Source organism: Nylanderia fulva, unplaced genomic scaffold, assembly GCF_048542155.1.
Source record: "Nylanderia fulva isolate GAGA-0341 unplaced genomic scaffold, ASM4854215v1 Scaffold26, whole genome shotgun sequence".
Taxonomy (NCBI): Eukaryota; Metazoa; Arthropoda; class Insecta; order Hymenoptera; family Formicidae; genus Nylanderia; species Nylanderia fulva.
In genome coordinates this window covers 992,329-1,009,479 of record NW_028190325.1, presented here as the reverse complement: position 1 = coordinate 1,009,479, position 17,151 = coordinate 992,329, and the positions used below count along the sequence as shown (strand labels likewise).

Here is a 17,151-nt window from a genome sequence, read left to right as displayed (position 1 = left end):
GAGAATGCTTTAGAACCCTCGGCGTTACCGAGACCCCTGTAGAGATTCGTTTCCACCTACCTTATGTAGATCTCTGCTGCTCGTCCTCCCGAGATGATGATAATAATCTGCGCAAAGGTGACTTGAAGAGAGCAAGGATACCGTCCAAAAAATAAGACACTAAAAAGAAACAAGAAAAAAGAAAACTGTGTGAATATATCGACATTGAAGAAATAAAAAGTTTGGTGAAAAATATAATAATATATATATATATATATATATATATTGTCGACATAATAAAAAATATACTATATATCTTCTCTATGTAAATGATGCAAAATTCTAGAACGATAAAAATTGGAGGAATGGGTGAACGCAGGGGTGAAGGGAAATTCGAAGAAAAAATAGTCCATCTGTATCATATTTTGAAATACACTTTTACTTCGATTCGGTCAAAAACTACGATAACAATAGATCGGTAGATATGTATATCGGAAATCATTTTCGGAAACGCGCAGAGCGCCGGCTTACAAAAACGGATAAGCTTCTCGCCGGCGCGGTTACGGTGCCTCTCGCAAAATCATTTCGCGAGTCGTTTCCCGTGGGGTTCGTTTCGTTTCTTTAGCGGAAATTTCGATGTAAGGTCTTCGATGCCGGCACGTTCGTTCATTCGTTCGTTGAATATACTTGCGAGAGCTTTCCCGCAACGACATTCTCACGCGACGGCTAAACTCTTTCCCGCCTCACGTGAATCGAATCCCATTCGATTTTATCGTCGGCTTGACCCGAACGTGACCGCACGTGACAGCCTTTCGCTGCCGATCTTTCGAGATAATTTAAGGTCGCTGCGAAAATCTCGCCGAAAGCGCGAAGCCTTCGGACCGAGAGGTATCTTTCTTTCTTTTTTAAGGGGAAGGAAACCTTCGCGAAGAGGGAAACTGAACTGTGGAAGATATATGTATTTACAGAGAGAAAAAGAAGAGGCTTGATCGCCGACGTCGCACAGCTTTGAGAATATTGCACGATCCCGCAGCGTTTCGCAATTATACTATGAAAACGTAATCAATGAAATAAATTAATGTATCGCGTCGTTTAAAACGATAATGATTCGATGAAACGGCAATGGTCTAGCTATGTACACATATATACACCCTGCGGATATCGTTATAATAGTCGTCGTCATCGCTTCACTTTCACACTCGCGCGCTCGCTCTCTCGTACGCAACAAATCCGCTTAATTACAAATCCTCCTCCTCCTCCGCTCATTCACTCTCCTAAGATTCGTTGGCGCGAGAAACACAACCGGTAAGAGAATTTTTAAATTCCCGAAACTTTCCGGAAGAGCGTAGCTCGGACTCGCCCCGAGTTCCTTTCGGATCAAGTTTTAATGCCCACTAGTGTTCGTCGTCAAGAATCGTCCTTGACACTTGAATAGTTTTCAAAGAATCACCATGTCACACTACAATTATCGGCCACTTTCGTCGTAGCGGCCGAGAGCTTGAAGAGCGATCATTTATTTATTTATTTTCTTTATTTAAGCGTTACTTTCCTCTCGTCTTCCAAGAGTTCTGCGGTCTCTCGACGGCCAAATCGCTGGATAAGAAATGACTTTCCTCCGCCTCTCAGTACGGTCTCCAGACATTGTTGTCTGGTCTAACTTCTTCTTGCCTCACGCTGCAACTGTCCGCGACAGCCCTCTGCTCGGCGCTCTCGGAATTCTGGAACTGATTCCCGTAAAGCTGGGAGTAGAGTATACTGGGCAGTACACCGGGCGTCGGAAAGTAGTTGCCGTAATTCTGCCCGAAACCCTGCTCCTCGTGCACTGGGCTCTCGGTCGTGCTCGAGTCGGTGGACAGAGATCTGGGCGACACGTAATCCTGATACCTCTGGCTGGTGGAACCGCCGGTCATGAGGCTGCTCAGCGGATCCAGCGGGTCAGACTGACCCGGTGTCGTGGTGTCCGGTACGACTGCGACAATTCGAGCAACGAGAAGCTACGTTCAATTCGAGTAGAGACAAACGCGTCGATCGAGTTTGGCTCCCGAGAGCTAAGAGAGCCTCGAATCCTTCGAATCAGCTAGATTTCCAACCATGAGGCACAGCTGTTCCACAGCGAATCTTTCTTTTTTCTGTCGTCTAACAACGACAAGTCCTGATTATATAATTCAGCGAGTCTAATCCCAATGAAAGTGTGCGACTTGGATCAAAATGATCGGAGCTTTATTTTTCAAGTGAAACTTATCGCGATGTTATTATGAGAAATTGTGACGATTGAGCGATACCCCATGGTTGTCCGTTTGTCGAGACCACAACGAAATTCGACAATAATCGTGCAGCAGGCTGAACTTACGAGACGAAACCGCGGAGAAGGCGTCCTGCTGCGGCGTGGAGCCGGTATTGCTGGTGCCGGATGTGACGGTCGAGCCCGCCGTCGAGTCCGGTGCCGTCGGCGTATTCATGGAGGCTGTGCCGGCAAAGGACGCCAGCGTGGATGACGGCGGCGGCGGCGGAGGGGGCGGCGGTGGGGGTGGAAATGATGCCTGTGCGGCACACGACGACAGAGGACCCGGAAGGTAGCCGGCGTAGCCGGCCGTGCTGCCGTATCCCCAAGAATTGCTCGCCGTCAGGCCAAACTGTGACATGTCTAGAGAAACCTTCCGTTGCACGTCTTGCCAAAAAAATACGAAAGAACGGATAATTCGGGCGACGAAAATGAAAGCAAGGAAACACCTTTGTATACAAGAATGTAAATCGAGAAAGCATCAGCGTCATCGAAATATCAGCCAGCTGCGAAAAAGCAATCAACGAGCGAGGAGACAGGTAGCACAAAGAAACAACACGTGTAAGGAAAGCGGACTAACACAACAAAATATCGAATAGCAATTCCCGGCAGTCGAACGGAAAAGATAAATAATAATCGCGACAATCGGATAAAGCAACAGAGGGATGAAAAGGTAACGGGGAAATTTTCGCTGGATTATATGCCAATTCAAATCACTTCACGAGATGCATCGGCGGCGGCGGCGGCGGCGGCAGCAGTAGTAGTAGCAGCAGCAGTGGTCCTGTGCGACCCTTTATGGCGGATGTATTTTTGCGGGGTATAGGCAACGTCCCCGATAGATTTTCCAATGAGTCACGGGGGTTGAATGCAGAAAGGACGAGCACGAGAGAGCGCGAGAGGGACACGGCGGGATGCGAGGGAAACGGAGGGGTACATCGAGATCAAAGGGTTGGTCATCTCTCCCCCCTTTGCGTTGGCTGGGGCCAACTCAAATAACCGAGCTCGCCTCGGCGAGCGCCACCGGACCGTCGTCACGAGAGCTAACCCTAAATACTGCTACCCGCCTACGTCCGTGCTTTCACGTCCTTCGGCATTACCGGATTCCTTGCGGTCCGAAGAGGAGTCTCCCTTTTTATGGAAAATCGCCGAAAAGTTGCACACGAGTCCGTCCGAAATATGCGGGGATCGCTGCGGGATTCAAATACCGAATTGAATCCTCGCCTCGAGCTCATTTCGCTTTCACGGAATAAAAAATTAATTTCACCGTATATTTTTTTTAACAAGCAAATATCTTATTTTACAGCTTAATTAATTATATCGAAAGAAAATCGATAATTTCATCATAACGTGCAGTCTATAAACTTTTATAATTTTATTAGAGAAAAATAACCGCAGGGCAAGTGTCTCTCGAAATCAAATTCGCCAAGCTTGTAGTGCGAGAATAATACGGCCGCGTACGCGTATTATCGGACGACCAGATGCCCGATGAGGGGGAAAAAAGTTAATAAAGGAAATATTCGGCGTGCTTCGTATTTTATCGGGAAATTTAGCTAGAACAGCGGAGCAGTCAGCCCTCACGTCTGAGGTAACTCATTAAAATGGCCGATCTCGAATTATTGTTTAAACTCTTTTTTTCTCGTCTCTTCTTGCGCGCCTAACGGAACCGTTTATCGATGTTATCGCGCGCCCGAGAAAAAAGTATTAAAAATTTTATCGTGCACCGAGAGATATCGTTCGCGCGTGCACGTCGGTCCGATTTGATCGAATCGATCAGCGACGCGATATTAATCGACGATCGAAAGCTTCTTTTTTTTTTCCTACAATTAACTAACATTCTCTCTCGACATTACTTTGACAACGCGCTTTGCGCGCAAACTCGCGAATCTACGTTATAAACGCGGAGAGAAGGTGAGGCTGCGCCCCCAAAACAGGCAGCCAACCGACTGGGACGCGCTTCCGTGGCAACCCCTTTAATATAATATTTAATCTAGCTTTGAACAGGCTTGCGGTTTCCGCCTCTGAAGCCGAGAAGCTAGCTGCCGAGCCTATCCAAAAGCCGTGCTTCTGTACTCAGACCAGTCTGGTTGGAAATATTCCCGAACTCGACAGAAGCCGCCCGCTCGATGACAAAAATTCTAAATTTCGTAACACGACTTAAAAAAAAATCGAAATATTATAAAATAAAATCAAATAAAAATATTTCTTCTCGCGGATACGAGTCATCATTTTGCATACGTTTCTTGATATCGTTTTTGCAGGTTTTAGAATTTTCAAATATTTTATATGAAAAATGGCGCGGTTAAAGGCTCACTTACATCGAATGAAAGCATTGAGAGATGCCGGGGTATAACACGAAAAAATAACGCATGCATAAAACAAGTTGTATATACTGATGCAACATTCAAAGCCGAGCTATACGATTGGAGGTTGCGATCATGCGGGGACTCGGTCGATTTACTTACTCTGACAATTACCGGGCATCGCGTGTCTAAAGGAAGACAACGGATCCCTCGGCTGGAGCGGATTCGGTAATGGTTGCAACGGATTCGGCAGAGGTTGCAACGGATCCACCAGAGGCGAGGCAAAGAACGGGCCGCCTCGTTGCGAAGCGAACGCGAAGGCGTGAAATTGTTGCTGCTGCCCTAAAAGAGACAGCACTGCGATCAACCGTGCGCCTGTCCACTGGACCTCCGGTATCAATCGCTTATCTCGTTTTTTTTCTCGCTCGGAAGCAAACGTCTCAGACCAAATATTTTATTCGCGCATCATTTATACAAATGGTATAATTTTTTACGATTCATAGATTAACGCGTAGAGATAATTTATACGTTTTTTCGATTGCAAAAAGTATCGTTCATTTACTGAGAAACGACAGACTGAGGAACGATAGGTACAACTAAATGCTGTAGCCGTCCCTTCGAAAGCCGATTGAACGAAAGGGAGATGAGAGAGAGAGAGAGAGAAAGGCATCGATACATTTTATTTCCCTGCGACGGTGTCGCCAACCCAATTAAAGACGTCCCAATAGGCGGACGTCCTATCCGGCTGGCTAGAGGTCACCGCACAGGACAGTCGTGTGCAGGTTCGTTCCCTTCCCCTAAAGGCAACGCGAAAGGTACCGGAGGCCAGAGAGACCGACACGGAGAGGGTCGCAGGACGGAAGGGAGGTGGCGGACTCCCGCCGTCCTGATAATCCAATCGAAGCCCTAATTCTAACTCGGCAACCCGAAATTCCCGCCGGTTTGCTGAATAGGGTACGCTCGATCCGGGGACACAATGGGGGCGCGACGGCGGAATACCGACGGGTACCGAGAGACTAACGAGATCCTGTTAAACGACCGGCGATTCGAACACGCTGCAGGACCTGAGAGGAGCCCCGGGAGAAAATCCTAGAGCTCGGATACACTGGTCTCCTTAGATGGAGCGCCTTTTTATTCGCCTTTTAAATCATTAGCCGCGTATATGAACGTCGATTCAATTATCGAAGTTATCCTTGCGTACATCTACGACGCGATGACGAGGGAATTAACACGCGACCAAAACGCGATCGAAAGAGCCGACGAGGCCCTTGAAACGAGAATTCGTTCCGGTAGTTTCCTAGGATGCTGGCTTGATAGATTTAATAAATTATGCCGCTCGACCCACGAATTTATCACGTCAGCCTAACCCTTTGAATTCGGCGCGCCGTTCTTCGCAGTATTTCATTAGGCGTCGAGCACCCGTGCGACCCTTCTGATAGTTACGCGCGCGATTGCTCGCTTTTCTAAACGGTCGGAACCCTATGTTACTTTCTCCGTTTAAACGAGCTAACGAATAATCAGCGGTCAATTTTTCACTTAATCAGTTATTTCTGTATAGTTTCCTCGATGACAGTGTATTTGTCAAAAATATTTTTCCGAGACCTTTTAAAATTACTTTGATTATCATCGATTACATTTAATCCTCCCGATTCATTGCAACAATCCCGCGCAATAGACTTTGACGATAGCTTTCGATTTATTCTTTCGCGGATTAGAAGGCAATCCGGCGGCGGATTGGACAAAGTTGTAAGTTCTCGGCAAGTCGCGGCTATCGATTTCATTGGACACCCTCTTTGCGCGCCGTGACTGCCAGGGAATTTCTCGAGAGTTAGCAGCTGGCAACGACAGATCCTCATTTCGTCCCGTCGGCAATCCCCGCGCCCCCTCCCCCACCTCCCGCGCAAGCCGCGTCCCGAAATCGGCTCCACTCTCCAGACGGATGCTGAGCGCGACGCTGCTCATTTTCGATCTTTCCCATCGTCGCCGATTCAACCCGTTTCTCCATTCGTTCGAAGATGCGCGCACATCCGCGAACCTTCGGATCCCAAACGGGCGAGTCTCATTCGCGAGGAGTATCCGGAACCCCGGGTTGAATCTCCCTCAATCAATTTCCTTGGACCCCGCAGCCTTTCCGCGGCGGCGGCGACCACCTTCGGCTACCAGACGAGGGTAGAATGTGTAATGAATTGCTTGTTTAATTAATTACAACCCTTCGCGCGGAAGCATTCACCCGGTGTTATCTTAGATAAGGTTTATTCGTTCGTTTCCGCGTTCGATCTTCGGATGCACGAATGCACAATTTGTAGCATTACTCTGGATGCATATTTGCTCATACACATGAATAGCAATTTCATTTAAGCACGTTGTCTATATTTGTATATATATAGTTTTTATTTATAGTAATCTTGAAATATATTTTACGTTATTTTTATAAATAATTTATTGAATTATATAATTAATTATAAAAAAAAAGAAAAAAATATAATATAGTACACATCTCATATATGTTTTGCATCTTTTAAAAATTATTACACAATTCGATAAATGAAATACAAAAGTAAATGTGTTATTCATGAAAATATATAATAGTTAAAAAACCCTTATATAGATGTTCACACAAACACGAAACGAGGCACGTGAATCGCGGCTGCGGAAAAAGTTCACGCGGACCACCCAGGAAGAAGTCTTTTCATCTCGCGCCGCCATCCTTGAAATTGTCGCACCATTACCCTGATTCGGTAAATGTTTGTTTTCATAGTAGATTCAAAGCGCCGACTTGACGAACGCTTATTTCCGACGTTCTTACGCTATCCTTAACGACGACTAAAAATTCATATCCGGTGTTCGCTTTAAAAATGCTTTTTCTAACACGTATTCTCATTGTCAGACCAAAGCAAAACATTTTAATTTCAACCTGAAATTAATTATCGATATGTTAAAAAAGCACGATTCTCATAATATTCGCACAAATCGCGCTCCACTTGTAATAATATATTTCGTTTTTTTAATTCGCGAACGAGAGATAACGGATAGTAAGCAGCATTAATATCGTAAGAGAAATTGTCCCTCTCTCTGAAGCGCGTTACACGTTAGTATTTTGCTTGGATGCGCGTCTCCGGGCGGTACACCGAAATTTCGCGTTTTCATATTTTGGATTTATGACGGAAGTTTCGTGGGTGGTCCGCAGATGCGGCCAAGCCGGCGGATGTGGTCGCAATTTCCCAAGGTACCAAACTTATGCTCCGTGCTACCCAGAGACCGCCTCGATATATTAAAGCTATCAGATATTTTTGGTACGCCTTCGCAGACGACATTACGACGCTCTCTAATATCTAACTAAGCCGAGGCGGCAAACATGAAAACGGAATTCTGTCTCGCGTCGCAATAAAATAACGCAACTAAAAGCCTAATAAAGCTACACCATTAATTTTGAGTAAACTCGAAAACAAAAAATCAGACTACCTGAAAAATTCTTTAACGCCTTTTTATTGCGGGATCGATATAAGTAAATCCTTAAATGTTTTTTTTTCTCTCTTTGTTACAGAACCTACCTTAGACCAAAACTCTCTTAAAGAACTGGTTCGTGTCCCCCCTCCCCAAAACAAATTGGCATGTCTGGAAATAAATTTCAAAAGCGTACAATGCATTGTGTGGTAAGGTTACGCGGTAGGTAGGTAACAAACGGAGAATGAGAGGCGTTTCCTCTTCGCGCCTACGGTGGAACCCCTGCAGACAGAGCGTCGACTATGCGACCTACCGAAATAACGGATGGAGGATCCTCGGTAATTGTATGTCTCGGCAGTAGGTGCTCGCGGAGGAGTTCTCGCGATCGGATATCCGCCAAGTTTGTAGGCGTTGCCCCGCGTTTTGGCTAAAGCGCCGCGATACAGACACACACACACATGTATACATACAAATATACACGACGCACGCATCTCCGCGGGCAACGCCCGGCCAGTTCTTTGTCAATGTTATGGCGGAGGCCCGGTGTTCCGCTGGTTATAAATAATGGCAATTGCGCGAAACTTAGCCTCCGAGGTAACGTACGACCAGTACAAAGCCGCACATTGAGGCCATTTCGAACTTGCGGCTTTTACTGCCTCCGGTATCATGCCGCTCGTTCGTTAAGCATTACCATCGTTTCGAGAGATTTCTCGGCAGCTTGGGCTTCGCAGATATATATATATATAAATATAAATATACATATTTCGCTCGAATCTGCGAATCGCGAAAGTCTCGAGAACGACGCGGAGGAATATACGCGACAGTAGAGGAGGTAAACCGCGAAAAAAGTGTATAATAATAAATATATATAAGAATAGCAATGCTTACAGTGATACTCACTGGTCTTGGATCGCGGCTCGCGCGGCCCGTCCACTGTCACTTTAATCGCCTTGGTGTAGGTAGCGACTTGAGGTGGCGTCGTCGACACTGTTATCGTCAACGTAAAGCTCTTGCCTGAAACACGCAACATATATTTCACGCGTTAACGCGATTCATCGAAGTACATATATCGGTTTGTCAAATTTATTATCTGGCAAATTCTCTCGTTGGCAAACCCGCGATCTTAATTTCTCACGCATCGCAATGCGCAAAATGTGGGAATGCTCGCGGAGGAGAAAGAGAATTAACTCAACTTTCACAACGTCAGATGCGCGTTTTTAGCGATTTCTCGGTACCGCGTCGATTCACGGACGCGCCTATTCAACCGACGTCGAAAGTTCGCAAACGCGGTTAGCCGGGCGAAACTCCGTGGTAACCGAATTACACGTCGGTAATGTATCGAGGGCGTCGTCGACGGTGACGGTGGCCAGCCAGAGCGGCCGAGTTAAGGGAACAGAGAATCGGACGACAGGGGAAAAGGGCTTCTCGTTAAAAAGCCTCGGTTACGCGCGACATAATGTCATGGAAAAAGCAAAGGGGTAGAAGGGGAAAGGGGTGGGAGCGAGCCCCTCGTTGCGCGTGCAACGGTCCACCGCAATTTCATCCCGCGAACGCGCCGAAACTCCACCGCGAAAAGCTGTCCCCCGCTCGCGCGATCGATTCGGCAACAAGCGCGAAAGCAAAAGCGCGCGAAAATGCGGGTAACGTCTCCTCGATGCGAAAAGTCGCCGCAACGGGGAAAAAAAATTGCGCGCGAATGGAGGTTCACCGCAATTTTAACCCTCTCTCTTTTTCATCACCGTACATCCGGTACCCGGACACCGACCCGAGCGGGACACGCGCGTTTTTTTTTTCTTTATGTCGTTGAATTTTTTCACGGTGCATTTGCATGACGCGTTTATACGACACCGGTACAACTTTGCGTATCTCTCACGCGACGGAAATGTAATGTAATGATTATCTTACTTACTAACCCATATATATCGCGTGTGCCGCGCGCACGCGACGGATATATATATATATATATATTCGACACAAAATGTGTTTTCTTGAAATTAGATACGATAATGCGGCAAAGGTAGGGCCGCTTTTATCCCGCGCCAACGGTTTACAATATATAAAGGATAACACATTATGTTATTTATATCCGCTCCTAAACGAAGTCCTTCCCGCTAATGTGTTGTAACGCTCGCGTTACTCCTTTCGAGCGCGGCCATTACCGTATTTTTCTATCGGATCCATTAGACACGTGTTCGTGCGAATTGCGAAAATGGCGATAATCGATCGGGTAGCAAAGTTCACCTCGTCGGACCCTCCCACGAGTCGGCATCACGAGACGAAGAAGAAGACGGCAAAGTACCGTCGCGGGTACACGACGTAAGATGATCGATGGCGAGACAAGAAAAAAAATGAGAGTGCGCGGAAGCGAGGTAGAAACATCGCGGAGAAATAATGGCGAGTGTCGAGCGTGGCCACACGGCGGTTCGCCACGCGAGCCTTTCGTTTTCCAGCGGGGATTCCCCATTTCAGCTACGAGTCACGCCATTCTCTCTCTCTCTCTCTCTCTTGCGCCGTGCTTTTGCCCTGCCAACCAGTCTTTTCACCTCTACTGCCATGATTCCGGTTAGGTAGATAGATATAAGCGCGGGTATCACCCTCGGTGCCAGTCGCCGTTGCAGCCATTAAAGATCGCGATCAAGCTCGCCGTCCTCTTACACGTACCTTTTGAAGGCTCGCCCTGTTGTTAACTCATCCAAGCTTGTTACGTAACTCGGCGTTCTCGCTTCGACGGCTGCCTCTGTTAGAGACATACACTCGCTCTCTGATAATAATTGTTCGCATGTGCGTGATGTAATGGCATTAACGCGCGTCGAGATATAATTTTCGAAATATCTCGAAAAGAATTACACGATGATCGTCGAGTTGTAAATTGAGGAAAATGGAACGTTGGAGAAACCCCGTCCCCGAGCCATTCGCTGATTATGCTCGTTAGCATATCTCTGTCCTCGGCAAGCGTATGTGAAACTATACGTCTGTGCCGGTACACGTGTCCCGATATTATGTACCGCTACTGTCGGTGTACTGTGTCGGGCCAATTAATTAATTTCAGTTTTCCCCGAACGAAACGCAAATGCGCAATTGCAGTCTGATAACGAATTGATTACGGCCAGGAACTGCGGCCGTCACCGCGAGTGACTGCCACGTTTTTCTTTTCGAAATGAAACGAGCCTCGTGCTCTGCGGCCGATAAATCAACACTTCCCGAGTGAATGCGTTTCACCGATTCGATGCATTTCATAAATTTTTATTACACTCGCGCGAGAATCAGTGAGAATTATTCAAATATTTGTGTTTAAATTAAACATTGCGTATACACGCACATTTTCCTTCAAAAGATATACATTTTTTTAAAAGAGTGTGAACAATTTTTAATCTATAAATGTTATTGAAAATTATTACAGATCTACTTTCTCTCTCTCTCCCTCTCGTCAATTTATCTCCATTTACTAAAAGTAGAACGACAATAAATTTTTTTTGATTTTCGATAGTTACTGAATTTTGTCACACACTCTCCTCCCTTGTTCGCGTTGTGCATTACAAGTACAATGATTAATATAGGTTTAAGAGAAAGTGTGTTGTAGAATTAAAGCAACTTGGTAAGATTGGCGACGTTCGCGTGACGAAGTTTATTCACGGCATAGCAAAGTCGAAGGATACCTCGTCCGCTACGGGTTGGAACTATAAGCGCGCAAATGATCTATCTCGTTAAAGGGCTTAGGGCCGAAGGGTGGAAACAATCCAGTACCTTCAGGGTAGACTTTGCAGTGATGGAGCAGGCATTACGGTCGAACGTGCGGGAAGGGGGTTACGGCTTATCATCGATATTGCAAAGCTCTCGACTATCGTGGCAGTACGCTCAATCTTGTCCGGACTAAAAGCGGTTTTAGGCGAAGACAAAAGCGTGGCGTCGGGACGCTATACGTTTAACGATCCGTTTACGTTTATCGCAATAGTAATAATATTAAAATGTAACGTTTCTTTTTACAGATTGAAAGATAAATGCATATAATTTATTATTTTTTAAATATTAAATTTTTTTATGTTACAAATATTATTTAATTAAACAAGCGAAGCAATAAAGAACGCAGTTACATGAAAGGAATTTCTAATCTTTCTTCGAATCGAAAGGACAAAATTCTGTGCTCGCGAATCCGTACGTGCGAATATTTCCACGCTCGACAAACGAGAAGATCATTAAGAATTCCCGGGCGCACATCGGTTTCCAGGGAATATTCAAGGAGCCAGGAAACCGTTAGGAATCCTGACGAGAGAGAGAGACACTTCTCTTACATTCTTCATCCTAGCTTATGTTAATTCCGCGCTCGGCGAAAACAATTGAGAGCTAATCCCAGACAAATGACTGACGCGTTCCCGTGAACTTGGGGGAAGGAGTTTCCCGCTTCCTAACTAGAGAATTTGCGAGTTTCCCGATTCTCAGGCGATTAGACTTCCCTTATCAATACGATACGAAAATATGACTATAATACACTAAATATCATATCATTAGTCGTAACAAATTTATCATCAGCAAGCCATACTTTTTCTCGCGTGAGCTGTTTCTCGCGTTAGTTAACTTTTAATATCAATTTCGATAAAAAATTAATGCAACTGTGTAAAACTATAAATCACAACTCGCCGTGATAAATTATATAAGTCAAACAACTTTATCGAAATCGTTAGAAGTAGGTCGGATGCACACGCAGATACTTTAAGTTAATCCAGAACTGTGGCGCGAGAGTTCAAAAGACGCAGTTAGACGAAATACCGGCTCTAATAACGTTAATTAAAACTCTACTGAAACCTCAATTAATATCACCCGTCCCTGTGCTTCTCTCGCCGGCTTCTTCGAGCGACGCTCCGTGCTCCGTCCCTCTCAATTCGCCCTTTTCTCGACGAGAGACTGGGCGGCAAAACGAGAGAAGAAGGTCGCACGGTGATGCCGACAAATAAAAGCCATTACCCACCCCAAGCGATCTTCTCGGATCCACCCCCGCCCGCTCGAAGAGCCAACCCCCTGAATCGAGCAGAGACGCAAGACTTTTCCTCCGAAGGGCCGAGGAAAAACGAGGGTTGTCTCAAGACGACCGCGACCTACCCTTACTACGCGGCATACACCGAATTCTTTGAAGGGGTTTCTAACGTCATCTTTCACCCCTCCGACATTTTCTTCCGGCATAAAAGACGAAGGGCGACACGCTCTAAGCAAAGACTGAAGAACTTTGCAATTTTATGAATGGAAAGGAGGAAAGTAGGGCAAAAGGGAGAGAAGAAGTATCACCGACACTTTCATCACCTTCTCTTTGTTACAATTTTCATTCATTGTAAGGTTTGGCAAACGGCGACACAGATCTCTCCTCACGTTCGATGAAATTTCAAGAAAAGTGACGAAAAAAATGACTCACCTCTTCCGCTTCGGCCGACGAACCTCAGGTCGTTAAACTTGGCGACTTGATTCTTCATTAGAGCCGTCGAATTTCTGAGCTCGGCGCAGCAATTCTCATCGTTACCAGCACGAACGGTCACGAGAGTACCGTCGCCTACATCGCCGAGAGCTACGACCTTGAAAGCCACCGGAAGAGTCTTGTTGGACCTCCAGTGCGCCGGCAAGACGGTGCAAACCAAATGCGGCGAGCCTGTCGATCAAAATATCAGTACCATTCAATTAGCAAAATGGCTGTCGCGTGTAAACTTTGTATAAATTTTTCCACGATTTGAAAAAATTCTTTTTTCGCGTATACGTTGCAATTTATCGATAATCTCTCTACTCAAATTACCTGTTCGAACCAGCTCGCCGGGATGTTCGCTGACGAAGTCGCCCAGAGTTCTTTCGGCGAGGATATCGCTAGTCATCTTGGTGTAGGCGTCGGTCAACGGAGAGACGCCCGACTCTGGCGAGGCCGCCGCACCAGGAGCTGAGGCTCCTGTCAACTGCATCCTGCCACTCGCGCTGCTGCCGCTCTCGCTGGTACCGCTCGACGTGCCACTACTACCACCACCGGCGGACTCGTTGCTGGACGTCCTCACCGAGCCAACACCGCTTCCGGCTACCGTGCTTCCGCTGCCGCCGCCGTTGCAACGGCTGAATATATCCATAGGCAGTCAGAACACCGGATGAAACATCCTTCCATTCGGTTCACCCGCTGAGCCGAAAGCGTCTCGCGAGCATCTTTCAAGAGCGCATAATCTTTCGGATCAAGCTTAACGGCTTGATATCTCCTTCGCGGAAGTTTAAGATCCTTCTCAAAATTCGGAAGCAAGCGTGGCTCACGAGATGTCGTTAATTTTAATAGCTCTTCTCTCGAATGTTGGCGCCGAGATAAATGTTGAACGCGACGTGAGAATTCTCTTCAAATTTCTCCATAGAGTTGTGCATCGTCGTGCAAATCTGACAGTGGACTTGTTTATTCTTAACACTTTTATGACGAGAATCGAGGGATCACTTCTTTTGCTTGGTGTAATATTAATCTTGGAAATTGAAATTTTTTTTTACGAGATGAGAGTCAAGATAATTTTAATCTTTTTCAATATTCCATCTTTCAAACCGCAGCTACATCTGTAACAGAAAAAAGAAAAAACGATGTTTCAAGAACGCTGTTACTTTACCCTGTCTTCTTTCTGTGCTAAAATTAATACAATTATTTATTCATAGCTAATATATTAAATATATTTTTATTGAAAACTTGATATTCTTATGCTAAAATTTGATGACAAATTTAATACGCATTGAATATTGTCAAGAATCTAGATTATTAAACAAGCAAAAGCCTGATTTGACAAAACAAATTCTCGCCATGCGATTGCACCCTCGCGGCCGTCGCTGATCAAGCGGGGGTATTCTAACCACCCTTAATCCATTTAATAATCTTCTACGTGCCGTTATCTCACGACCGGGACCCTTTAACCGAGTTGTGTCCGAACTCTCGCGACGACACGACACCGACTCGGGAACGGAAAAGCGAAAAAGCGGGCGGCGGTGGTTGAACGGCGGGTAAACGCGCGAAGAGTAACGAAAGAGGGTGAAAACGGTTGACACGAACAGGAACGGCTCGCACACTTTTCACGCGGCTGGCTCGTGACGTCACCGTTCATTCAGTAATTTTTGCGCACGTCACCGGGGCTGACACGCCGGATCCAGGTGGTTTCAGGAGGGGCAGACCGGCTCGATGGTGGGGACGGAAAAAATAGGGGAAAAAGAACACCCGACGGTAGGCACCCCCCACACGAATGCCCAACCCCTACGCACGTACGACCGCGTGTCAAACTGCACGTGGCTACGTTTACTACGTTGCTTCCTGTCAATGACGGACTCGCGACTCGAAAATCGCGAGCCGGCCGATATCAAATTCATAATAAGACGAAGACACAATTAAAGTTAAATATACGTGACTATGAATATGATTATTACACGGTAAACGTGCTAATCGATAATCCCCAGTGACTGTCTTTTTTCTCTTTTTTTTTTTTCATTCTTGTCCGTCATATTCGGCCGCACGAGAAGAGCGAGAAGAGCTTTGTATTAGAAATAATTTCACGATAATTTAATCGTATGTAACAAACATGTTGTAATTGATTATTTCAAAATGGTAATAAGTGGGGATAATCACACAATGCGCTATATATTATCTAAAGTACTGTTATGTAAAGTAATTGCTGCATGTTCAACATTTCTCTAAAGCCAATACTGAAATTCTATTGTATAAGAGAATAATGCGGAATGTTTCCGCACTCTTAAGAACAGAAATAATAATAATAATCGAAGTTCGTTTTCTATCGATTCTTTTGTAAGAACGCTGAACGACTTTGCGACGGCTAAGATTCTCGCTTAACTTCGCATTCAAATCTCTTACGAAACTCGTTCTGTTTACTTCTCTTCCGGTGGAATTATAACACTAACGTCATATCATTATATGATTTCGAAAGCTTTGTAAATAATTAAAAAGTAAATTGAATACGTAGCAATATAATCTTTAAACGTTCTGCGAAACCAAAGAACGTTTTTAAAATTGAAAAAAAATGCAAAAGAATTCCTTCAAAGAGTCAATGTAACGACTACTGTTACAAAAAATAATTGTAAATTGCATTATGCACTATTTTTATTAAATCATCTGGTATGTTACAAATGTATCTGCCACTCTTCCTCTCGCCTTCAACAACCAATATCAAAAAATATTTCACACAAAAGAGAAATATTCGTTTTTCGAAAATAAGCGTTAATAATGTAACCTTTTCAAAAATTGTCACTTACTCGCATTTCAAGAATTCTCGATTATCCATTTAACGCGACAATCGATTACTGATCAAGCTTTATCATTCACGATATCATTAATTATCGACACAAAAAATGCTCGCATAATCACGCACTTCGATGTACAAAGTCTTGTTCGAGACGAGACAAATGTCTCATCAAACACTTCACTCGAACAAAAAGCCTATCGGTAACGATCGGGAATGATCTTGTCCCTCGAAACGCGTCTCGTCGAGATCGCTCTCGACCGAGTTCGAAGGACGTTTCTACGATGATTCCCCCTTAGGCGATCCCGAAGGGACCCCTTCGGCGGTTCGTTAGCGACACCCTCGAATCATCTTTGTTCCCCGCGAGAACAGCAACGCGAAAGTGGCAGTTCGATATAGCGCAACGGTAGTCGGGAGTGTATTTCTCAAGTATCCGTTGGGGGGTCACTAACTATAATTTCGGCGGTTCGTGTGAGGCAACAGCCGTTGACGCACTGGTCCATGCCAACACACGCAGCATCCCTTTCCCCTTTCCTGGTTCCTCCTCTCTCACACCCCTCTGCCACCCCACTCCTTCCAATCTTCCTTCCCTATTCTGGCTCTCTCTCTCTCTCTCGCTCCCTCCCTCGCTCTCTTCCTCGCCCTCTCTCTTTTCGTCCCTCATTCCGCCTCGCGTAACCTCTTTCTCTCGCGCGCACGCCGCTCTTTATCGCTTTATCTCCCACCGGACTGGATCTCTCCCTCTCGCGACGTCGGCTCTCTTTCTCTCGGCACTCTCGCTCTCTCGCGCGCTCTCTTTCCCCTCGACCCTTTTGCGGTATGGCTCGCGTGCTGGACATCGGTGGGGAGCCGGGAGAGACTTCGATCGATCTATCGAACCCCGATTTGATCGGTTTTCTACGTTACGGCCTGTACG

At 45.8% G+C, this 17,151-nt stretch overlaps 1 protein-coding gene across 7 annotated transcripts in view; it reads right to left on the bottom strand.

Moving 5' to 3' along the window:
- Positions 1–397: 397 nt before the first annotated feature.
- The window catches only part of LOC114938928 (uncharacterized), an 85,708-nt gene continuing 68,954 nt past the window's right edge, over positions 398–17,151 (bottom strand). For 3 of the 7 annotated variants that reach the window (XM_029313087.1, XM_029313086.1, XM_029313088.2), the window contains 6 exons: positions 13,778–14,556; positions 13,406–13,636; positions 8,893–9,018; positions 4,723–4,917; positions 2,330–2,623; positions 398–1,948 (listed from right to left, as the gene is read on the bottom strand). In XM_029313087.1, coding sequence (XP_029168920.1) covers positions 1,602–1,948; positions 2,330–2,623; positions 4,723–4,917; positions 8,893–9,018; positions 13,406–13,636; positions 13,778–14,096 — 1,512 coding nt within the window. In that variant the 5' untranslated portion in view covers positions 14,097–14,556 and the 3' untranslated portion in view covers positions 398–1,601. Of the gene's footprint in view, positions 1,949–2,329; positions 2,624–4,722; positions 4,918–8,892; positions 9,019–13,405; positions 13,637–13,777; positions 14,557–16,248; positions 16,721–17,151 lie in introns of those variants that run through there. The other 4 variants (XM_029313085.1, XM_029313090.1, XM_029313089.1 and 1 more) reach the window with 4 other exon arrangements.